Raw genomic sequence first — 25,757 nt, 5'->3', positions numbered from 1 at the left:
AATTAGCATATGAACCTCCTAGTTTTAGCTTTCAACTAAGAATACCAAGAGAACAAAGCAAATTGGTGATAAAAGTAAATTGGGAAGTTGTTTAAAATTGTATGCCCTATTTAAATCATGAAAGTTTTTTTTGGACTTGACTGTCCCTTTAAGCGCGCAGAAAATCTAATCCATTCTCATCTCGCCACACATTGCAGGCGCAGCAACCCTTGCACTGACTAAAAAAACAACGTAACTCAATGGAAGCATTAACAAACACATACATTTAAGCAGCATCTCAAATAGTTAAAGGGACAGTATACTATGAGATTTGTTTTTTTAAGCTTTATTTGAAATAGCTGATTTTATATTTTGAAGCCACAACCTAATCAAATGCATGGAGCTTGTAGGTATAATCATATCTCATTACTTTATCACATTGTGTACATATACTTGCTTATTTACTTTATATTTCTTCTTAAAACAATCACCATTACTTGGAGAGAACAATGGGAAATCACAATTGTAGTTCCTTTATCTCTTTAGAACCCATTGGGAGTGTAATTTATTCTACTGTTAACACAGCTTGGCATTGATGCTACAATATATAATGGGACAGTCAAGTCCAAAGAAAACCTTCTTGTTTCAAATAGGGCATGTCATTTCAAACAACTTTCCAATTTAATTCTAACACCAATTTTGCTTTGTTCTATTGGTATTTTTAGTTGAAAGATAAACCTAGGATGGCTCATATGATAATTTCTAAGACCTTGAAGGCCGCCTCTTTGCAATTGTGTCAAACAAATCACAAACAACACAACCTCTCACCTGCAGCCTTAAAACACCTGATAATGCACACCTATCAGTAACATGAGTATTTTATATTGGATGTGAGATACATTGATTTACATCCTAGAAGTGAATATTACTATATGTACCCTTTATAAACAACTATTGTGGATGTGAGTTAAATTACAAGAATATGTCATAAACATGATAATATTACCTGTTGTTATTGCCATTTCCACACAGGTCATATTATATGTTTTAACAATATTAGTGTAATAAAACACACCTTACATGAATGTGTATGACAATAACATGGTAAATAACAGAGGACAAGGTTTATGGTGAACTATAATAATATTATTTTTTTGGGGGCTTCTTGGATGAGGGAGCTAAGATGCCTGTAGTGGATTTCCTTGTTTTCCTGGTTTTAGAAGATTCTGGTGTTTCTGCTGGTGTGCTGGCCACAGATGATAGGCTGGAGGCAGTGTCCTGCTGGTGTGTAAATTGCTCAACCAACACACCAAAGAGTTGATTTTGTTCTCTCCATCTATTGTCCATCTGCATATCAGACAGAATTTGCATCATCTGTGACTGGTTCTGAACACTTGCACTTAACGATGCTGCCATGTCCCTCTGCAGCTCTATGCTACGTTGTTGTATCCTCTCTTGCCTCCTAAAAAACCTCTCTTGGCCTCTTTGTATGCTCTCAGTGCTTGTTATGAGCCTCCTCTGGAGTGCAATGTATTCCTCACCCAGGGGAGAATACAATGCATCCACAGGCTCTTGAGCAACAGGGCTTCTAGTTGCTTGTTGGTCATGTTCATCTGCATCTACTGGTGCTTGTTGGGCATGTTCACCTGCATCTACTTGTGCTTGTGGGGCATGTTCAGCTGCATCTACTGGTGCTTGTGGGGCATGTTCACCTGCATCTACTGGTGCTCATGGGGCAGGTTAAGCGGCATCTGATGGTGCTTGCAGATGGTGGAGCTCATCCAATGGATGAGGATGGGGGAGGTTGTCCCATGGATGAGGATGAGGGAGGTTGTCCCATGGATGAGGATGGGGGAGCTCTCATGGTCGATTGATAGTCCCACTGATGACCAGTGTGTCACCACTCAGCCTCTCCAATTGGCACTTCTTGTGACATAGTCTGTGGGTAAAATCCATGACTGACATGAGATTGTGTTGTGGGGGGGGGGGGTAAATACATGGACCCTTTGTGGCTGTCCTGGCTCCCCCTCAAAGCCAAAGGAAGGATACTCCTCTGGTCAGGAATCTTGCCAGGGGTCATATGTCAAAAGGCATCACTCCCGGGTCTTCAACTGAAGCCATCCAACCATGCTCATGCCTGGGAGCATACTGTTCTTGCGGTTGCCTGAAGACTGGTGGTGGTGGTGGCATGGATGTTTGCATCCTCGTGACAGGAGGTTCTGTGGAGGAGTTAAAGGATGAGAGGGAATAGTACAGTCAGATATATGTCCATGTGGGCATACAATTACATGTGTGTCCTGTGTTAATCTGAGACATGTTAGTATTGCACTATTCCACCTCATACCATGAAGTGCATTGTGTTAAATAGCAGTAATGTCAAGTATAATTGTAGATGTTTTTGTTAGTACGCCAAATACCATGCTCCTCATCGTATACATGAATGTGTGATATTAAAGGATGTTATATCTCAAATACATATAATACTGTTGTGTGGGATGTTACTCACCAGCATGCTGTGCTGTGGTTGCAGCCCCTGAGTCACGAGCCCCTGGAAGTCCACGGACTTCCCACTGCACTTACTCCGTGACGGGGACCCCACTGCTCCTCCTGTCCTCTCCAATACTCCTCTCCCTGCCACTCCTCTCCCCTCCTCCCTACTTCTCCCTGCCATCCTCACACTAAATCACACACTCCCAGTTCAATCACACACAATCACAACCAAACACTCAGCCTATCACACTGTAAAACTCAAATAAAATATGTGTGAGGTGTTAGAAAAAAAAGTGTGGTGTATTTGTATATGTATGTATACAAAATATGTGTGCAATATGTAAGAATATGTGTAAGTGTACAAGCTTACTCAACAACAATGCGACCTAACTAACTCCTCTGTTTGCGCCTCTCTCTCTACTCTCACTAATCCTCCACTCCAGTGTAGTGTGTTTTAGCTCAACGAACAATCCACACACTGAAGAAAATGGCAGCTGTGCATGGGTTTATATATGAGTTTGAATATCTTAATTATGTGACGCATTTTTATTTGAATTCTGGGTTCGTTTTTACGCGTATTAACCTAATTTGCATAAAACTACTCTTTATTGACACTTTCTGTGGACACAAGACTGGCGTAAGTTACTTGCGACGAATAAAATGTGTATTTGCGCACATTTTAGAAGATCGCAAGTTTGTCCTACTTACGCCAGTCTAGCATCTAACGGCGCAGTATATGTAATATCCCGATGTGCGAGGTGAACTTACGGGCGGCATGGGTTTCAACGATTGCGCCGAAGCCTGAGGTGTATATGTAATCGCGCCCCTAGTAACTGAAATACCACCCTACAGACTTATCATAGCTAAACCTGCTACATAACTTTTTCTACTTGTCTTTCACTGATAATAATTGCAAGACAATACACTTTATACTAACATTATGACTGTGGCTGGCCTTGTCAGCTGAAGAATCATACTCAGATTGGCTCCTCCAAATGAGGTGGTGGGTGGAGTTTGGATATTGAAAAACAATTGCAGCAAAATATGTTAATTTGTTTAAAAAGATTTAGAATTGGTTGATATTCTCTTTAAATCCCTTTCTTCATGTAAAGTACATATAAATATAAATTATAAGAAGGTTGAATGGAAATAGAATGGGGACCTAAGTTCATATTCTCACTGAAAAATACCTATTTTTGTTTTTGTTTTCAGTGCGATCCATTTTCACAGTGCCTGGTCTGAGCCTTAAACCAGAATTACGAGACCTTTTCAACCCCCATCAGAAAGGTTCCAATCCAAAAGTAACACAGAAACCATGGTGATTGTAAAGGAGGTGAGTAACGGTGGTGTTAGACACTGAGCAACATTTATTAAAATGCTGTGAATCAGCGTGTGATCAAATTGTCCTATGAGTTCTAAATTAGCATTTTATTTCATAAATTTGAATTTAAATTCTAAAGCACATGAATGGTGCTGTAATCAATGTGACGTCAAAAGCACCATAACATTAACATATTGTTATTTTGAGGGCCACTGCTTTTACTTTAACAACTAAATAGAGGAATCTGAATTTTTAACATACTAAAGGCTAGCTTACAAGTGGAGCACTAAATTATCGCACTCCCTTAAACGGGCATATTTGCCCATTTGCTGGAGTGCGATAATTAACCAGCCGTTAAAAGTGCACCAAATGTCCTAAAAATAGAGGGCATTATAGTTTTTTATTAAAAATAAATCTAGCATTTTTTTTTTAATATCAAACAACTGCACTAGTCAGTTTTGGGGCTTTAAAGTTGGTGGGAGTGGGGGGTTAGAAAAAAAAAACACCATTGAAAAGTGCCATTACATTGCAGTCTATGGAAACTGTGTATTCCCGCAATGTAAATATATATGTATATGGTCATATACATATATATTTAAAAATGCTGCACGAGGATCTGATCTGATGCCGTTGTTCTGGCAGATAGCTAACTTCTCAGATTAGCCAATTATGTCACTTCCGGGGATGTTGAATCAGCTGTGTAAACCTCATTCCCCAAGGTTCACTTGGGGTGGATGTCAGAGGATCGGCGGGGTATCCCCCTTGAATCCCCCCAGGTGGAGGCAAAAAAAAATAGTGTATGGGGGAATTACAATGCATAGTATAAATGCATTGTAATAAACTCATTAGCAAGCAGTTCCGTTGTAAAGATTTGCTTTTATGGTGGAGTGCATACGCAGTCATTACATTTTTGGTCAGACTTGCCTGATCTGACAGACTTGCGGCAATTGGAATGTGGTGATGCGCTGGAGAATGCGGTGACTCGATGGAGTGCATGTGTAGTGAAGGAATTTGTGGTCAGACAGCTGATTCCACGTCACCGGAAGTCTCTAACGGCAAGTCTCTGACGGCATCAGAACGAGGCTTCCATAGGAGTCTGTGGAAGCTAACTCTCGTGAGCACAATGCTTCCCAGCTCGCTCATGTTCACATTTCGATTTACTTGTAATACCAGCACAGATTATCGTGCGCTGGTATTACAAAGTGAAGCACTAATATTGCTTGCACGCAAGCAATATTTAGCGCTCCCCTTGTAATCTAGCCCAAAATTATTTTAGTCCCTTGAGTGTGGTTGTGCAAATTGTTTTCTAGATTGAAACACCTACACATACTATAGGCTTCATACATCAAACCTCAGACCTAATTCATACATTAGAAACCCATGTATGCCATCTAAACTCTGATCATATATCTACCCTTGATTACGAATTCCCTATAGCCTCCAGGGAGAGAGGGGGGGGATTTGGGGTTTTGGCCATTGAGACCTATTGAAACAAAACCTGAGTGTTTACAGTAGGTAGTGCCTTATGCTAAATAATTAGAATTATTGATAAGAAGAAGGACAGGAAAAGTGAAGCATATTGGGCACACTTGGTGGGGCCAAAACCAGTACTATATTGATTGTGTGGTGTGTCGTGTATTCATTAAAACTTAACTTTTATATCAATTATAATTAAAAAAGGAGTGGAAGTCTCCACCAGTGAGTATTTGATAAAAAAGACAAAAAATATTAAAATTGTGTCCGAGTGATACTCGGTACGCAAAAGCTCCTCTCAGGTGTGATACAGTGATCAGTCTGTATCACACTGTCCGGTTGGGGTAGCTAAAACCAAATAGCTATCAACATCCTTAACTATATACTATTGATGGGAAATATAAGTGCCATTTCCATCAGTTGTATTTGTAAAGATCCGAACTAATAACATAACGGAGAAATAGACACATCATAAAAAACTATTACCACTAGCAGAAAGAATTATTTTAAACATCCAAACCGTTGCTAATAGTATAATACTCAGATATATAGGTGTCTACTATAATTTTTTCCTAAACTTATTAGAATCAAGCAATCTGTGTACCAATCGGATTCACAGACACTCACAAACAATTTTGTATTTGCCGAAATAAGGCTTTTCATCAATAAAATTGAATTTGATCACGTTGTGACATCACCATACCGCAATATAACCCCATTAGTGGTTGATAAGTAAAAATCGTCAATACACTTTTAATATATGAAATGGGGAAGTTTGAATGAAATAGACCTATGTGTTATATCTTTACAAATACAACTGATGGCAATGGCACTTATATTTCCCATCATAGTATATAGTTAAGGATGTTGATAGCTATTTGGTTTTAGCTACCCCAACCGGACAGTGTGATACAGACTGATCACTGTATCACACCTGAGAGGAGCTTTTGCGTACCGAGTATCACTCGGACACAATTTTAATATTTTTTGTCTTTTTTATCAAATACTCACTGGTGGAGACTTCCACTCCTTTTTTAATTATAATTTATATAAAAGTTAAGTTTTAATGAATACACGACACACCACACAATCAATATAGTACTGTTTTTGGCCCCACCAAGTGTGCCCAATATGCTTCACTTTTCCTGTCCTTCTTCTTATCTATACATATATCTACCCTTACCAACACGTCCATGCCAGCCTTATGCCCAAATGCATGTGCCAACCACATGCTGCCTGCGCAGAGCTCAGATGAGGTATGAGCCCAGGGACAGCTTTATAACATCTGTTTAACCATATCAGCCTCATCTTACTCTCTTTCCTTATTTTTTTACATGACAATACAGCATGTTTGGTCAGATATTGGCAGCTTTAGCACACAGCAGCAAGACAGCAAACCTGTGATGGCCAAAAAGGAGCAGATGCCGTGACACAAATGTTTTCTTCCATGTCATGCATAGGCTATGCATAAAACAAGAATCTATAGGCTATAGGCTAGATTACAAGTGCGGCGCAAACAGTTTTGCACTAGGGCAATTGAAATTTCACAAGCCATTTTCATTCCGCTGATATTACAAGTTCAAGTTCACTTTTTTCTTTTGCGCAATTAGGTTTGTTTTTTCCAATTTTTTTGTCTCTATTGATTTCTATGGGGGAACACATGCATGCGTACGCGAAAACTCAGCTTAGAATTTTTGCACATTTCGGGTTACCACTAGGGCAAAATAATTTTTTTTTAATTTGTAAAACCAGCGGAACCCAAGAAGTGCAAAAAGCCTAACGCTAGCCTAAGGCTAATAAGATACTAGCATGTATTAAAAGAGGCATTGATTCAAGGGAGGAAAGCATAATTCTGTCATTATATAAAGCCCTGGTAAGACCTCACCTTGAGTTTGGAGTGCAGTTCTGGGGACCGATTGCTAAAAAAGATATTGCAGAACTAGAAAAAGTTCAGAGAAGGGCCACAAAGCTAATAAGGGGATTGGAGAAATTAACCTATGAGGAGAGGCTAGCCAAACTGGGTCTGTTTTCTTTAGAAAAAAGGCGCTTGAGAGGTGACATGATTACTTTATATAAATATATTCAAGGCCCATATACAGAGATGGCAGAAGCTCTGTTTATTCCAAGAAAATTGTTTCTGACAAGAGGTCATAATTTAAGGTTGGAGGAAAGGAGATTTAATCTCCTGCAACGGAAAAGTTTTTTCACTGTAAGAGCAATAAAATTGTGGAACTCATTACCAAAGGAGGTAGTGAATGCCAATACCATAGATACATTTAAAAATAGTCTGGATAAATTTCAATGTGGTTATTTAAGCTTAACTGGAGCTTTTTGAAAGTATTTTAGATTTGTATAGTTTGAACTCGATGGACTTCAGTCTTTTTTCAACCTTATCTACTATGTTACTATGTTACTATGATGTTTTCGCTAACGATAAAAATAAATTTACCACAGCACTTGTAATCTAGCCCCTTATATTCCCAGTATAAAACTCAGTACAGAGGGATAATTGTCCTGGTCACATAATAGATTGATAGTTTATTGATAGGGAACAAGTGTTCTGCAGTGGATAAGATCATGGAAGGAGCGTGTAGGAGGAGGTCACCTGATGTGGGGGGCAGCATAGGCGCATAGGGGAGCTATTGATGGGGATGATTGTATGGAAGTGATTGTTAAAAGTTAAAGGGACGTTAAACCCAAAAATATTTCATGATTCAGACAGAGAATACCATTTTAAACAACATTCCAATTTACTTCTATTATCTAATTTGCTTCATTGTTAAATAAATAGCAATGCACATGGGTGAGCCAATCACATGAGGCAAATACAGTATGTGCAGCCACCAATCAGAAGCTACTGAGCCTATCTAGATATGCTTTTCAGGAAGGAATATTAAGAGAATGAAGCAAATTTGATAACAGAAGTAAATTAGAAAATTGTTTAAAATGGTATTCTCTATCTGAATCATGAAAGAAACAAATTGGGTTTAATTTCCCTTTAAGGCGATATTAGTAATGGTTACAGCTAGGAATGGATGAGTGTTGGGTGGGGCAGAATAATCACAGTGTTTCCTCTGATTTAATGTTTAAATTTAGGAAGACATAGGTTATGTCTTGGTAGTGCTAATAACTTTATGTAGACTAAAAAGTTACACTCAATTCTTCAATATTGAAACAATTAATATAATCTAAAAAATACATCTGCATATTATTCTTAGGTAAATGTCTGCTTTGAATACATCATTATATCTAGTGTTTATTTAGTGCTTAATATTGCATTAAAAGAGATGTACAAAATGAAGAACTGTTTTACAGGAAGGTCTTGTGCAACGCATCTATTTTATTTCAGAAACTAAATCTGTAGCGCAATGATTTTCTCTATGTAATGAAAAACTCACCGGCTGCAGAGTTGTAAATGAAATGTTCTCTTTCTCTCTCACTAGCCATGTGCGGCCTCTGATGGTTGTAGAACCATGTTTTCATCCTGAATGAACAAGCCCTTTCCTCATTATCGTAAGATACTCAACCGCCTTCCCTTCCAACAAGATAAGCCATTATAAAACCAAACAGCAAGAGCCTCGCGCCTTATAGAAAATAAAAGATACCACTTTAATTATGTTTAAAAAAATAGATACAAATGCTGATTTTTGCTGCACAAAATAAAAACTTATATACATTATTAACTCATTAAAGTTGTCTGTTTTATTTTTCAGTATATGATAAAATAAATAGTATCATAATCATAGTAATACGTCTTATTAGTGAAGCAACCAAAATATTGCAGCCATGAGTAGCAGAGTAGCAAACGGAATACGTTAAATCAGAGAGATTTCAAGTAAAGCAAAATAACTGAGGTGGTAATGAGATCACTAATCAAAGGAGAACTTGCAATCTAAGGAGAATGGCTACCTGAGTGAACACACATAAAGTTGTAGATGGGCGATGGATAGAATTTAAAGGGACAGTCTACTCTTTTTATTGTTTAAAAAGATAGATAATTCCTTTATTACCCATTTCCCAGTTTTGCACAACAAACACAGTTATATTAATATACTTTTTTTTACCTCTGATTACCTTGTATCTAAGCCTCTGCAGACTGCCCTCTTATTTCAGTTCTTTATACAGACTTGCATTTTAGCCAATCAGTGCCCTCTCATAAGTAACTCCACAGGCATGGGCACAATGTTATCTATATGGCACTCGTGAACTAACACCATCTAGCTTTGAAAAACTCTCAAATGCATTGAGATAAGAGGCGGCCTTCAAGGGCTTAGAAATTAGAATATGAGCGTACCTAGGTTTAGCTTTCAACTAAGAATACCAAGAGAACAAAGCAAATTTGATGATAAAAGTGAATTGGAAAGTTGTTTAAAAATTGCGTGCCCTATCTGGATCATGAAAGTTTAATTTTGACTAGACTGTCCCTTTAAAGCAGGGGGGACTGTAATTAAAGGCAAATAAAACTTGTTTCACTGTCAGAAATTGTGGGAACAATATGACCAACTGCAGTATCTGGGCAGGATTATTTTTATCAGTAAAATTTGTTGATGAGCATCCTGAACTTCCATTATGTTGCAGCTGTCATTAATATGCTGCAGTCTCATATTGCCATCTGACAGAGTACTGCCACTGTGTCACTCTGTTTCATACCACACATCAGCCACTGTCTGGCTCAAAATAAGTGTTCCATTTAATCCCAAAAGTCTTCAGTGGGTTGAGGTCAGTGCTTTGTGCAGCCACTCGAGTTCCTCCACACCAAACTCATTAAATCATGTCTTCATGAACCTCACTTTGTGCACAGGGGCACAGTCACTTTGACCCTTCAAGAAAAACCCTAACTCAAACACGCCTGGCATCTGCCACACACAGATTCTGCCATTAGACTGCAGGATAGTGAAGCGTGATTCATCACTCCAGAGAACAAGTTTACACTGCCCCAGAGTCCAGTGTAGATGTGAGGCTTGGTACAACTTCTCGGCCATAAAAAAACCATTCCATTAAGCTCTGACGCACAGTTTGTGTGCTGATGTAGCTTCCAGAGGCAGTTTGGAACTCATTAGTGAGTGATGCAGCAGATGATATGCGATTTTTACATACTTCATGCACCAGTTAGCAATGGGTGTGGCTGAAACACCTGTGCATAATATGTGTATATTACAATTATGTTTTAATAGGCATAATTGTATATTACAATCTTAAAATGTCACAAGGTAAAAAAAAAATGATTTCTGTATACATATAAGCAATATTTATGTATTTTCCTTTTTCATCCCATGTTTACATAGTTTCCGCTCTTGCTACTGCATAGACCAAGCAAAGACCAAGTCCTCAGAGTTTTAGTATTAACACAAGTAAAGAAAGGAAACAACTACCAAAGTATAAGTTAATATCCCTGCATCGGACATACAAAAATTAATTTTGTATACGTCTCAATTGGACACCAACCTAAAGTGACAGATTGTGGGTAAATGAAAAAGAAAAAAACAGCTGCAGTGACAGATTAAAAGACCCCTTTCCAGTCATGTGACAGATGTCATTTTTGTAAGGTGACTGGGGGTATAGGAGATTAAAGGCCTTGCATTGCTATTGCATGACTTTGCTTCATTACCTCCTCAGCAGGTGGTCCAAACGGCAAATTCACCACTTTTCTTCTCTGTTCCTTGTTAATATTATTCTAGAGATAATGAGGCAGTGTTGGAGACAGCAATCTCAGTGTCTGAACTCTTCTCCTAACTGACAGCAGAAAGAAGACCTCCTGATCATGTCTGAAGAAAATTCAACGCTCCCCACTGTATAAAAATGTTCTCTCAAAGACATTATAGCAGTGATGCACCAAGAACGCTGGCTATTTTGTAGCATCAAAGTTATGTTGGATATGCAGTCCATTAAGTAAATAATTCATACAATATATAGAAATTAATCATGTGAAAACTTCAGTTAATAAGAGAAATTCATTAAATGAAAAATGTATTTGTGAACAATGTTTATATCAAGACAGAAACTGGCACAATATTAAAATAAAAATTTCTTGTTACCTTAAAGGGACACTGTACCCAAAAATTTTCTTTCGTGATTCAGATAGAGCATGAAATTTTAAGCAACTTTCTAATTTACTCCTATTATCAAATTTTCTTCATTCTCTTGGTATCTTTATTTGAAATGCAAGAATGTAAGTTTAGATGCCGGCCCATTTTTGTGAACAACCTGGGTTGTCCTTGCTGATTGGTGGATAAATTCATCCACCAATAAAAAAGTGCTGTCCAGAGTACTGAAACCAAAAAAAAGCTTAGATGCCTTCTTTTTCAAATAATGATAGCAAGAGAACGAAGAAAAATTGATAATAGGAGTAAATTAGAAAGTTGCTTAAAATTGCATGCTCTTTCTGAATTACAAAAGAAAAAAATTGGGTTCAGTGTCCCTTTAACATGACATTTATCATATTTTGGAGGGTTATGTGGCAAAAGGTCATTCAATTTGTAAATTAGTTTTAGTAATCTTAAAAGCATCCAGCATATTGTAAAGGAGAACATGGCATTAGTTCCTATTCTCTTCAAACAAAGATTTGAATGGATTTTTTTTTATTTTTTTTTTACACGGGGCAGATGAACAATCAAAATTATATACTCATCTATATCTATCGAAACTGTCAAAGGAGCCATTCATTTAACAAATAAAAACATAGGTGTGTTGTAAATTGAGTCCTCTGGGGGTGTAATGTGGGCACAATGCTGGATAACAAGTACTAGTATGGAATAATGGCACTTCATTCTTTGATTGGTCAAACTTGTTTTGGAAAATGCATTTCTTCATTAACCACATCAGCTCAGATGACAACTCCATCCATCCATATTTGCATCAGAAGTGCTATGGTAAAGGAGAATTAGCGCTGCAGAATCTGTTGGCGCTCTGCAAATAATCGATAATAATAATATGTTCTCGGATGATTTTTCTGCATGTACCATGAATTCTTAGTTACACTCATGCATAAGGTGCCTTAAAAAATCATCTCCCAAATTAACGTGTTTATGACGCCTCTTATAAAGAATTTACAATTGTTTTTTGAGGATGGAGAGGGAATAAGGAACTATAACGTTACTTTAAAACAATAAAAAATGACAATGAGCAAGAAAATCTTAAACCCTCCCCCTAATTAGTGACACATTAGTGACAGATTGAACCACTTTATTTATTCTGAAATACAACATATTGTAATTCCAAATTCAGACAAAGACAAAATGAATAGCAAAAACTATTAACTAATATCCTCACTAAATTTTAGCAACAAGATGAACATTTTTTATATTCTCTGTTAAAGCAGGCTATTGGGACGATTTATCAAGGTCTGTTTCGGCCCCAATGCCTCGGTTTCCACGCGAGCCTTCAGACTTGCCGGAAACAGGAGTTAAGAATCACTGGTCTTAAGACCGCTGCTCCTTAATTCGTACGCCACCTCTGAGGCGGTGTACAGCAATCAGCCCGATCAAATACGATCGGGTTGATTGACACCCCTTGCTAGCGGACGATTGGCCGCGAACCTGCAGGGGGCGGCATTGCACAAGCAGTTCACCAGAACTGCTTGTGCAATGATAAATGCCGACAGCGTTTGCTGTCGGCATTTATCGATGTGCGGCGGACATGATTGCTACATCAGATCATTTCCGTCCACACAATGGTAAATCTACCCCTTTGTCTAACAGACAGATGCACCTAATAACATTAGAATACCTTTAGATGGATGTTAAAAGCTCACATTCATTCTCAAAAATCATCTGCCATGTTATTTGTGTTAGACCCTTAAAGGGTGGACAGTTAAATGGCTACTCTATATTTATACCTTTCCGGGGGAAGGGAATCCAAATTTTAATATTGGGAATAATTATGTTATGTTTAAGGAATGGGGAAATTGCTGGTATTACCAAACTAGGATATATATTGGATATCAATAATAAAAGAATACAATCTATAATGTAATCTCCAGAAGGAACACATTTTCTCATATGCAGACTAGACATCTTGCAGGAGGTATTCTTAGAGAAAGAACTAATCAAGTGTGGGATGAACATTCTTTGAATGGAACTTTTGCTTTATTTAGGAATCAGAAGTTTAATTTGAAATATATTTATATCAAGCTCATAGCTGTTTCTACTGAAGAGATAGTGGAACAGAAAACAAATTAGATAGGGTGTTGTTGAAATCAATAAAAACAGAGGGAATCTCAGTTCAGACTATACCACCAAGATTATCTCACTCCTAAGTATCAAAATGAAAAAGTGTTCTAATTTATGTGCTTGTATTACAAGTTGAAAGTAAAACGTTTTCGCTCGCACTCTAAAAGACAAACTTAAAATATCAGGAACGCGTCAACGTATTTCCCCAAAGACTTTTTACTGAGCTCCAAAAGTGGGAAAGAAAGAAACCTAACACCCTACTCGCGCGCAAACCCGATTGCATTTTCTCACGTTTGCTAACTAAACATTAAATATTATTACACATAGAAGAATATGTTATATTTATTGATAAATACATATTTCTATATATATATGATGGTTTTTGGTAAAATATATATCTATACCTATATATATAGATGATTATATATAGGTATAGATATATACAGATATATGTAGGAATATCTATTTAAAAATACAAAGAACATATTCCCTTATGTGAAGAACATTTGATGTGAAATATTTACAGGTAATACATAGTTAAAAACTTTATTAAATATGAATATTGCATAAAAATTACTTTATATGTTCTCAGCTTATTAAAGATCTGAGTCAAGTGTGACCCCAAGACATGGGGCATGCGGGGTTGGGGTAATGATGGAATTATCAAAAGATATAGAAAAATGGGGGGGGGATTTTGGAAGCAGGGGAGAAATAAGAAGCTCAGTTTTGGAGAGATTAAGCTTAAGGTAGTGAGAGGACATTAAAGATGATAAAAACAGATAGTGACATCAGTTAGCAAGGAAGGGGATAAGTCTGGCGCAGAGAGGGAGATTTGGGTGTCATCAGCATAAAAATGATATTGAAAACCATGGGACTTTATTAAGGAACCTAATGATGATATATACAGTAGCTTAAGAAGTAAAGGGGAAAACGGACAGAACCTTGTGGTACCCCAACAGAAAGTGGTAAAGATACAGAGAATGCACCAGAGAATGCTACATACGGTTAGCAAGGTAGGGGGAGAACCATGAGAGGGCAGTGTCGCAAATTCCAAAGGATTGGAGGGTTTGGAGCGAAGTGGCCTTTCGATTTTGCTGTAAGTTGGTCATTGGTAATCTTAATGATTGCTGTCTCTGTGGAGTGTTGGGGGCAAAATCCAGATTGCAGTAGGTTAAGGAGAGAATTTAATATGTGGAAATAAGATAAACATGTATATAATCTATTTTCTAGACGTTTTGAGGGCAGGGGGAGTAGGGAAATAAGGCCGTAGTTCGATGGGGAGGTTGGATCAAGAGACATTTTTTGAAGATAGGTGTGACCAGTGCATGTTTAAGAGATGAGGGAAATATTTCGGTGTTGAGGGAGAGGTTGAAAATGTGTGTGAGGATAGGGGTAAGGGTAGGAGAGAGGGATGTTAGTAGCTGTGAGGGGATGGGATCAAGAGGACAGGTAGTGAGGTAAGAGGACAGTATAAGGGCAGAAACTTCTTCCTTATTAACAGCGGAAAAATAACTGAATTTATTGCTTTGTGGGTTTTGGATGACTGCAAGCTTTTGAGGGGGTTGGAGACTGTTACCATGTAGAGATGATTTCGTATATGATGGAATCAATTTTGTTGTTGAAGTGACTGGCAAAATCTAGAGCTGAGAGACAAGTTGTAATAGGAGGTGGGGTGGGCCAAGAAGAGTATTGAAAGTGGAGAACAAACATTTTGGGTTTGAAAAAAAATTTGAGCTAAGAGTAGAGAAGTAATCTTGCTTAGAGAGGTTAAGCACAGAATAGTATGAGTTCAAGATGAACTTGTTGTTAAGAAAGTCAGCTGAACACCGAGATTTTCTCCAGTGTCGCTCAGCAGTGTGGAAACATCTGAGTAGGTAGCGTGTTAGAGGAGTATGCCAGAGCTGAGGATGAGTGTGTGACTTTTGAGCTATGGTAAGAAAGGCCAAATTGCCAAGAATAAATGTAAGGGTGGAATTGTAGTGACAGATAGATTGGTCATGGCAGGAAAAGGAGGAGATGGAAGAGAGCAGAGGTATGAGAGAGTTTGAGAGCTGTTGCTGATCTAGTAACAATGCTTCTGTGAAGTTTGGTGTAAGATGTAGGGAAAGTTTTAGGAAGTGATGTGATGTTGCAAGTGAGAAGATGATAGTCAGAAAGAGGAAAAGGGAAATTTGTGAAATTTGAGAGAGTGCATCGATAGCTGAAATCAGATCAAGGGAGTAACCATCTTTGTGAGTGGGAGAGTCAGTCAATTGTGACAGACCGAAAGAGGAAGTTAGTCGGAGAAGTTGTTTTGCAGAGGAGGCAGTGGGATTGTCAACAGGGAGGTTAAAGTCCCCAATAATGAGGGAAGGGGTGTCCGAGGAGAGGAAATAAGGTAGTCAAGCAGAAATATCTAGAAATGTAGTTGAGGAGCCAGGTGGGCGGTATATGACTGCAACACAAATACAACCCCAATTCCGAAAAACTTGGGACAGTATGGAAAATGCAAGAACAAACAAACAAAAGAGTCATTTGAAAACTCACCCTGTACTATATTGAAAACAAATTATTAACACATTTTGATGTTTTACTTTGTAAATTTAATGTATTTTTGTAAATATACACTCATTTCAAATCTGATAACTGCAACACACTCCAAACAATTTGTGACAATTGACTGTTTACCACTGTGTAGCATCACCTTTTCTTTTACTAACTCTTGTTAAGCGTTTGGGCACTGAAGACATCCATTGGTTAAGTTTAACAAGCAGAATTTTCCCACATTCATCCATTATGTATGTCTTCAGCTGCGTAAATGTATGGGGCCTTTGTTGCTTTATTTTGCGCTTCATAATGCACCACACATTCTCAATTGGAGACAGATCAGGACTGCAGGCAGGCCATGCTAGCACCCACACACTCTGCTTACGCAACCATGCACTTGTAATCCAGGCAGAATGGGGTTTTGCGTTGTCCTACTGGAAAATGCAGGGACGTCCCTGGAAAAGACGACGTCTGGATGGCAGCATATGTTACTCCAAAATGTATACATATCTTTCTGCATTAACTGTGCCCTCACAGATGTTCAAGTTAGCCATTCTTTGTTCTCAAGGTTTTGGATTATTCGCTTACAATCTGTTGGCTGATTGGTGAGCCTCAACCAATCCTTGTTCTTGAAGGACTAGGCCTTTTTTGGAGGCTCCTTATATACTATGATTACACGATTGCCTCACCTGTTTTACATCACCTTCTTATTTCAAATTGTCACATCACTATTAGTCCTAAATTGCCCCTGTCACAACTTTTTTGGCATATGTTGCAGTCATCAGATTTTTTGTTAGCATTTTCCATACTGTCACAACTTTTTCGGAATTGGGGTTGTAGAGAGGGGAGAGAATAAGCGAATCATTTGGGTTTCGAATGAGGAAAATGTGAGGGAATAGATGGATTGTATTTCTTTAAAGCTACAATAAGAGGAAAGTAAAATAAGAACACCACCTCCTTGTCTGTTTTCAGACCTAGGGGTTTGGCTGAATTGTAGACCCCCATGTGACAATGTAGCAGTGGATGTTGTGTCTGAAGGAGAGAGCACACATCTATACATTATATATATATATATATATATATATATATATATATATATATATATATATATATACAGTATATATATATATATGTATACGTACATATACATCTTTTGACATGTATATGTATTAGCCTATATGTATTTTAGACCTCATATGCCCTAATATCTTTGTACTGAATAATTGTTATCAGTGTTATTATGTGTGTGGGTGTGTATATATATATATATATATATATATATATATATATATATATCTGTACTGTACAATGTATTTTTTATGTTTTTTGTGACATTTTTTATTTGAGCTTAACAGTAAGCCAGAGCTAAATTGCACTTGAATGAACGAGTTTGCTTTCAACTTGTAATACACGTACTACTTCCGACGCATGCAAACTCCCGAAATAAACCTCTTATCGCTCACATGTAACAGTTAGCACTCCACTCGTAATCTAGGCCCATAATTCATTATTTTTGGAGCTGTCCCAAAATTAATCAATTTTAGACTTCAAAAGTGTTATCCTAAGTGATTAAGTTATATTTTGTAATTTTATTGGACTCCCTAGGGGGGCAGAGCCTTTTTTGACTACATTATTTTAATTGCCAGAAAATGTTTTCTTACGGCTAGATTTAGAGTTCTGCGGCCAAAGGGGTGCGTTAGCTACGAATGCTTTTTTTTCCCCGCACCTTTTAAATACCGCTGGTATTTAGAGTTCACAGAAGGGCTGTGTTAGGCTCCAAAAAAGGGAGCGTAGAGCATATTTACCGCCACTGCAACTCTCGATACCAGCGGTGCTTATTGACGCGGCCAGCTTCAAAAACGTGCTCGTGCATGATTCCCCCATAGGAAACAATGGGGCTGTTTGAGCTAAAAAAAAACCTAACACCTGCAAAAAAGCAGCGTTCAGCTCCTAACGCAGCCCCATTGTTTCCTATGGGGAAACACTTCCTAAGTCTGCACCTAACACCCTAACATCTACCCCGAGTCTAAACACCCCTAACCTTACACTTATTAACCCCTAATCTGCCAACCCCGCTATCGCTGACCCCTGCATATTTTTTTTAACCCCTAATCTGCCTCTCCGTACACCGCCGCAACCTACATTATACATATGTACCCCTAATCTGCTGCCCCTAACACCGCCGACCCCTATATTATATTTATTAACCCCTAATCTGCCGACCCCAACGTCGCCTCCACCTACCTACAATTATTAACCCCAATCTGCCGACCGGACCACACCGCTACTATAATAAATGTATTAACCCCTAAAGCTAAGTCTAACCCTAACCCTAACACCCCCCTAAGTTAAATATAATTTATATCTAACAAAATAAATTAACTCTTATTAAATAAATTATTCCTATTTAAAGCTAAATACTTACCTGTAAAATAAACCCTAATATAGCTACAATATAAATTATAATTATATTGTAGCTATTTTAGGATTAATATTTATTTTACAGGCAATTTTGTAATTATTTTAACCAGCTACAATAGCTATTAAATAGTTAATAACTATTTAATAGTTACCTAGTTAAAATAATTACAAAATTACCTGTAAAATAAATCCTAACCTAAGTTACAATTAAACCTAACACTACACTATCAATAAATTAATTAAATAAAATACCTACAATTACCTACAATTAAACCTAACACTACACTATCAATAAATTAATTAAATACAATACCTACAAATAAATACAATGAAATAAACTAACTAAAGTACAAAAAATAAAAAAATATTTACAAACATTAGAAAAATATTACAACAATTTTAAACTAATTACACCTACTCTAAGCCCCCTAATAAAATAACAAAGACCCCCAAAATAAAAAAATGCCCTACCCTATTCTAAAATTAAAATAGAAAAGCTCTTTTACCTTACCAGCCCTGAAAAGGGCCCTTTGCGGGGCATGCCCCAAAGAATTCAGCTCTTTTGCCTGTAAAAAGAAAACATACAATACCCCCCCCAACATTACAACCCACCACCCACATACCCCTAATCTAACCCAAACCCCCCTTAAATAAACCTAACACTAAGCCCCTGAAGATCTCCCTACCTTGTCTTCACCACGCCGGGTCCAGCGATCGATCCAGAAGAGCCTCCGATGTCTTGATCCAAGCCCAAGCGGGGGGCTGAAGATGTCCATGATCCGACTGAAGTCTTCATCCAAGCGGGAGCTGAAGAGGTCCATGATCGGGCTGAAGTCTTCTATCAAGCGGCATCTTTTCTTACCTTAATTCCGATTGGCTGATAGAATCCTATCAGCCAATCGGAATTCGAGGGACGCTATCTTGGATGACGTCCCTTAAAGGAACCGTCATTCGTCGGGAAGTCGTCGGTGAAGATGGATGTTCCGCGTCGGCGGGATGACCATGGATCCGGAAGAAAGAAGATTGAAGATGCCGCTTGATAGAAGACTTCAGCCCGATCATGGACCTCTTCAGCTCCCGCTTGGATGAAGACTTCAGTCGGATCATGGACCTCTTCAGATCCCGCTTGGATGAAGACTTCAGTCGGATCATGGACATCTTCAGCCCCCCGCTTGGGCTTGGATCAAGACATCGGAGGCTCTTCTGGATCGATCAGTGAACCCGGCGTGGTGAAGACAAGGTAGGGAGATCTTCAGGGGCTTAGTGTTAGGTTTATTTAAGGGGGGTTTGGGTTAGATTAGGGGTATGTGGGTGGTGGGTTGTAATGTTGGGGGGGGGTATTGTATGTTTTCTTTTTACAGGCAAAAGAGCTGAATTCTTTGGGGCATGCCCCGCAAAGGGCCCTTTTCAGGGCTGTTAAGGTAAAAGAGCTTTTCTATTTTAATTTTAGAATAGGGTAGGGCATTTTTTTATTTTGGGGGTCTTTGTTATTTTATTAGGGGGCTTAGAGTAGGTGTAATTAGTTTAAAATTGTTGTAATATTTTTCTAATGTTTGTAAAAAAAAAATATTTTTTGTAACTTAGTTCTTTTTTATTTTTTGTACTTTAGTTAGTTTATTTCATTGTATTTATTTGTAGGTATTGTATTTAATTAATTTATTGATAGTGTAGTGTTAGGTTTAATTGTAGATAATTGTAGGTAGTTTATTTAATTTATTTATTGATAGTGTAGTGTTAGGTTTAATTGTAACTTAGGTTAGGATTTATTTTACAGGTAATTTTGTAATTATTTTAACTAGGTAACTATTAAATAGTTATTAACTATTTAATAGCTATTGTACCTGGTTAAAATAATTACAAAGTTGCCTGTAAAATAAATATTAATCCTAAAATAGCTACAATATAATTATAATTTATATTGTAGCTATATTAGGGTTTATTTTACAGGTAAGTATTTAGCTTTAAATAGGAATAATTTATTTAATAAGAGTTAATTTATTTCGTTAGATTTAAATTATATTTAAGTTAGGGGGGTGTTAGTGTTAGGGTTAGACTTAGCTTTAGGGGTTAATACATTTATTATAGTAGCGGTGTGGTCCGGTCGGCAGATTAGGGGTTAATAATTGTAGGTAGGTGGAGGCGACGTTGGGGGCGGCAGATTAGGGGTTAATAAATATAATATAGGGGTCGGCTGTGTTAGGGGCAGCAGATTAGGGGTACATAGGTATAATGTAGGTTGTGGCGGTGTACGGAGCGGCAGATTAGGGGTTCAAAAAAATATGCAGGTGTCAGCGATAGCGGGGGCGGCAGATTAGGGGTTAATAAATATTATGTAGGTGTCGGCGGTATTAGGGGCAGCAGATTAGGGGTACATAGGGATAACGTAGGTGGCGGCGGTGTGCGGTCGGCAGATTAGGGGTTAAAAAAATTTAATAGAGTGGCGGCGATGTGGGGGGGCCTCGGTTTAGGGGTGCATAGGTAGTTTATGGGTGTTAGTGTACTTTAGAGCACAGTAGTTAAGAGCTTTATGAACCGGCGTTAGCCCAGAAAGCTCTTAACTCCTGTTTTTTTTCTGCAGCTGGAGTTTTGTCGTTAGATTTCTAACGCTCACTTCAGCCACGACTCTAAATACCGGCGTTAGAAAGATCCCATTGAAAAGATAGGATACTCAATTGACGTAAGGGGATCTGCGGTATGGAAAAGTCACGGCTGCAAAGTGAGCGTTAGAACCTTACCTACAAGACTCTAAATACCAGCGGTAGCCCAAAACCAGCGTTAGGAGCCTCTAACGCTGGTTTTGACGGCTAACGCCAAACTCTAAATCTAGCCGTTAGTTTGTAGCTGAAAAATGAAACCCCAACTTTGATGATTATAAAAAGTATGATGTTGTATTTAACATGCAAAATGGATTGTCTCTATTTTTTAGGAAATGGGAAACATGTATCAATACACTTCATAAGACACAAGAACAAATTGTATATATTCATTATTATAGACTAGGGATCTAATGAATGTGTCCTGATTTTGCTGAGCTTAGGCAACCAATGTTATGTAATTATCAAGTTACATAATTCTGTTAATTTATTCAATTACAGAAATATTTTACACAATCCCATAATATGACTGGATGTATAATGCTAATAAGTGTACAGGTGGCCCTCGGTTTACAACGGTTCAATTTACACAGTTTCAGAATAACAACCTTTTTTTCCAGTCATGTGACTGCTATTGAAAAGCATTGAGAAGCAATGCATTGATTAAAATAGCCAGTAGGTGGAGCTGTCTGCTTGTGTTGCAGCAAAGCCAAACAAGCTGAAATTAATCAGTTTAACCAGACCTGAGTTATCGAGCAGATTTCAAAGGAACAAGATCTTCCTGTCTATAAATCAGTCCAAATTGGAATGCATAGAAAGAACTGTTTGCAGAAAAATGCAAGTGAAGTCTGTGTTGTGTGATTATTTTATTAGGTTTATAATGCTGTTAAGCAAAAAAAAATTGTTAATTTAACTTAGTTTAATTATATATTCTGTGTTGTGTGATTATTTTATTAGGTTTATAATGCTGTTTAGCATTTAAAGTCTTCATTTCAAAGCTTTAAAAATAATGTATTAGGTGTTATTTATGACAATTTTGAGAGGGGCCTGGAACCTAACTCCCTCACTTCCCATTGACTTACATTATAAACTGGGTTTCAATTTACAACGGCTTCGATTTACAACCATTCCTTCTGGAACCTAACCCCGGCGTAAACTGAGGGCTACCTGTATATATTCTGTTCTGTTATATTTTTTTGTCTTTCTTTTTGTAATTGTATTGTTATAATTTAAAATTAAAAAGGTAGGCTTTACTCTAGAGAGAGAGAGAGAGAGATAGATATATATATAGATATATTGTATATACTGTGTGTATGTATATATATATATATATATATATATATATATATATATATACACACAGTATATACACATATACACATATAAGGGCTGTGTTAGGCTCCAAAAAAGGGAGCGTAGAGCATATTTACCGCCACTGCAACTCTCGATACCAGCGGTGCTTATTGACGCGGCCAGCTTCAAAAACGTGCTCGTGCATGATTCCCCCATAGGAAACAATGGGGCTGTTTGTAACTTAGTTCTTTTTTATTTTTTGTACTTTAGTTAGTTTATTTCATTGTATTTATTTGTAGGTATTGTATTTAATTAATTTATTGATAGTGTAGTGTTAGGTTTAATTGTAGATAATTGTAGGTAGTTTATTTAATTTATTTATTGATAGTGTAGTGTTAGGTTTAATTGTAACTTAGGTTAGGATTTATTTTACAGGTAATTTTGTAATTATTTTAACTAGGTAACTATTAAATAGTTATTAACTATTTAATAGCTATTGTACCTGGTTAAAATAATTACAAAGTTGCCTGTAAAATAAATATTAATCCTAAAATAGCTACAATATAATTATAATTTATATTGTAGCTATATTAGGGTTTATTTTACAGGTAAGTATTTAGCTTTAAATAGGAATAATTTATTTAATAAGAGTTAATTTATTTCGTTAGATTTAAATTATATTTAAGTTAGGGGGGTGTTAGTGTTAGGGTTAGACTTAGCTTTAGGGGTTAATACATTTATTATAGTAGCGGTGTGGTCCGGTCGGCAGATTAGGGGTTAATAATTGTAGGTAGGTGGAGGCGACGTTGGGGGCGGCAGATTAGGGGTTAATAAATATAATATAGGGGTCGGCTGTGTTAGGGGCAGCAGATTAGGGGTACATAGGTATAATGTAGGTTGTGGCGGTGTACGGAGCGGCAGATTAGGGGTTCAAAAAAATATGCAGGTGTCAGCGATAGCGGGGGCGGCAGATTAGGGGTTAATAAATATTATGTAGGTGTCGGCGGTATTAGGGGCAGCAGATTAGGGGTACATAGGGATAACGTAGGTGGCGGCGGTGTGCGGTCGGCAGATTAGGGGTTAAAAAAATTTAATAGAGTGGCGGCGATGTGGGGGGGCCTCGGTTTAGGGGTGCATAGGTAGTTTATGGGTGTTAGTGTACTTTAGAGCACAGTAGTTAAGAGCTTTATGAACCGGCGTTAGCCCAGAAAGCTCTTAACTCCTGTTTTTTTTCTGCAGCTGGAGTTTTGTCGTTAGATTTCTAACGCTCACTTCAGCCACGACTCTAAATACCGGCGTTAGAAAGATCCCATTGAAAAGATAGGATACTCAATTGACGTAAGGGGATCTGCGGTATGGAAAAGTCACGGCTGCAAAGTGAGCGTTAGAACCTTACCTACAAGACTCTAAATACCAGCGGTAGCCCAAAACCAGCGTTAGGAGCCTCTAACGCTGGTTTTGACGGCTAACGCCAAACTCTAAATCTAGCCGTTAGTTTGTAGCTGAAAAATGAAACCCCAACTTTGATGATTATAAAAAGTATGATGTTGTATTTAACATGCAAAATGGATTGTCTCTATTTTTTAGGAAATGGGAAACATGTATCAATACACTTCATAAGACACAAGAACAAATTGTATATATTCATTATTATAGACTAGGGATCTAATGAATGTGTCCTGATTTTGCTGAGCTTAGGCAACCAATGTTATGTAATTATCAAGTTACATAATTCTGTTAATTTATTCAATTACAGAAATATTTTACACAATCCCATAATATGACTGGATGTATAATGCTAATAAGTGTACAGGTGGCCCTCGGTTTACAACGGTTCAATTTACACAGTTTCAGAATAACAACCTTTTTTTCCAGTCATGTGACTGCTATTGAAAAGCATTGAGAAGCAATGCATTGATTAAAATAGCCAGTAGGTGGAGCTGTCTGCTTGTGTTGCAGCAAAGCCAAACAAGCTGAAATTAATCAGTTTAACCAGACCTGAGTTATCGAGCAGATTTCAAAGGAACAAGATCTTCCTGTCTATAAATCAGTCCAAATTGGAATGCATAGAAAGAACTGTTTGCAGAAAAATGCAAGTGAAGTCTGTGTTGTGTGATTATTTTATTAGGTTTATAATGCTGTTAAGCAAAAAAAAATTGTTAATTTAACTTAGTTTAATTATATATTCTGTGTTGTGTGATTATTTTATTAGGTTTATAATGCTGTTTAGCATTTAAAGTCTTCATTTCAAAGCTTTAAAAATAATGTATTAGGTGTTATTTATGACAATTTTGAGAGGGGCCTGGAACCTAACTCCCTCACTTCCCATTGACTTACATTATAAACTGGGTTTCAATTTACAACGGCTTCGATTTACAACCATTCCTTCTGGAACCTAACCCCGGCGTAAACTGAGGGCTACCTGTATATATTCTGTTCTGTTATATTTTTTTGTCTTTCTTTTTGTAATTGTATTGTTATAATTTAAAATTAAAAAGGTAGGCTTTACTCTAGAGAGAGAGAGAGAGAGATAGATATATATATAGATATATTGTATATACTGTGTGTATGTATATATATATATATATATATATATATATATATATATATATATACACACAGTATATACACATATATATATATCTATATATATATAAAGCAGCAAAGAGGAAGTCACTCACAGGGTCTTGCAAAAAGATAAAGTATTTATTTTGACGTTTCGGGTGTTACCCCTTTCTCAAAAAACAGCACAGTGTGAAACAGTATACTCACCCCCCTTAAATACCCCTGCACAGCAAACAATCAGTGTGGTAAACACCCTGGCACCCGAAAGTAAAACCACGTCACATGACACAAGGTCAAGCCCCGTTGGCATAGCAACCAGAAGCTCAGTAGTGTAAATCAAGTGAAAGTTAAAAACACAAGCAAAACAGATTGTTAGGAGCAATATACAAATACAAACATGGGTTTAAACAAAAAATGTTAACAACCAAACAAGCAGTACTATATATATTTTTTTTTATTTTATTTTTTTTTATTGAGGTTCTTTGCAAGGCAAACAAACAGTAGTTGATAATACATCATATAAAGACACAAGTTATAACAGAATAGGATACAAAAACAAGTCAGTTAAGAGCACTGTATAACTAATCAGCAAACTACACTTTCAAAATAAACAATATGTGCCACTTAGACTATATACCCACTGGAGATGCTAAGCGGCCACTCTTGGACCACATTAAGTTGCAGGAGCATAGAATGTAGCAGGTAACCATGGATGTGCAGGGGCCACTTTTGGACCCCAAATGAAGGACCCCTTTTTTACTTTTAAAGAAAAACAAAGAGAAAAGAGAAAAAAAATAAAAATGCATTGTTCTAAAAAGTGTGTTAGATGCTAGATTGGAATATATCAATGCATGAGCTGCAGCCAGACACAGCCTCATTATATCTTACTCTCCACACATGATGGACATTAACTAGTGGAGAGTTGGC

General features: G+C 37.3%; 1 protein-coding gene across 5 annotated transcripts in view; it reads left to right on the top strand.

The window, feature by feature from the left end:
- The window catches only part of CDK15 (cyclin dependent kinase 15), a 657,391-nt gene that overhangs the window by 610,034 nt on the left and 21,600 nt on the right, over window positions 1-25,757 (top strand). For 4 of the 5 annotated variants that reach the window (XM_053698693.1, XM_053698697.1, XM_053698696.1 and 1 more), the window contains 2 exons: window positions 3,682-3,802; window positions 8,707-8,955. In XM_053698693.1, the coding sequence (XP_053554668.1) occupies window positions 3,682-3,791 (110 nt within the window). In that variant the 3' untranslated portion in view covers window positions 3,792-3,802; window positions 8,707-8,955. Of the gene's footprint in view, window positions 1-3,681; window positions 3,803-8,706; window positions 8,956-25,757 lie in introns of those variants that run through there. The other variant, XM_053698694.1, reaches the window with a different exon arrangement.

Source organism: Bombina bombina, chromosome 1 (assembly GCF_027579735.1).
Source record: "Bombina bombina isolate aBomBom1 chromosome 1, aBomBom1.pri, whole genome shotgun sequence".
In the NCBI taxonomy this organism is placed as follows: domain Eukaryota; kingdom Metazoa; phylum Chordata; class Amphibia; order Anura; family Bombinatoridae; genus Bombina; species Bombina bombina.
The sequence above is the reverse complement of the archived record's forward strand: the minus strand, read 5'-3'. Positions and strand labels throughout refer to the sequence as shown.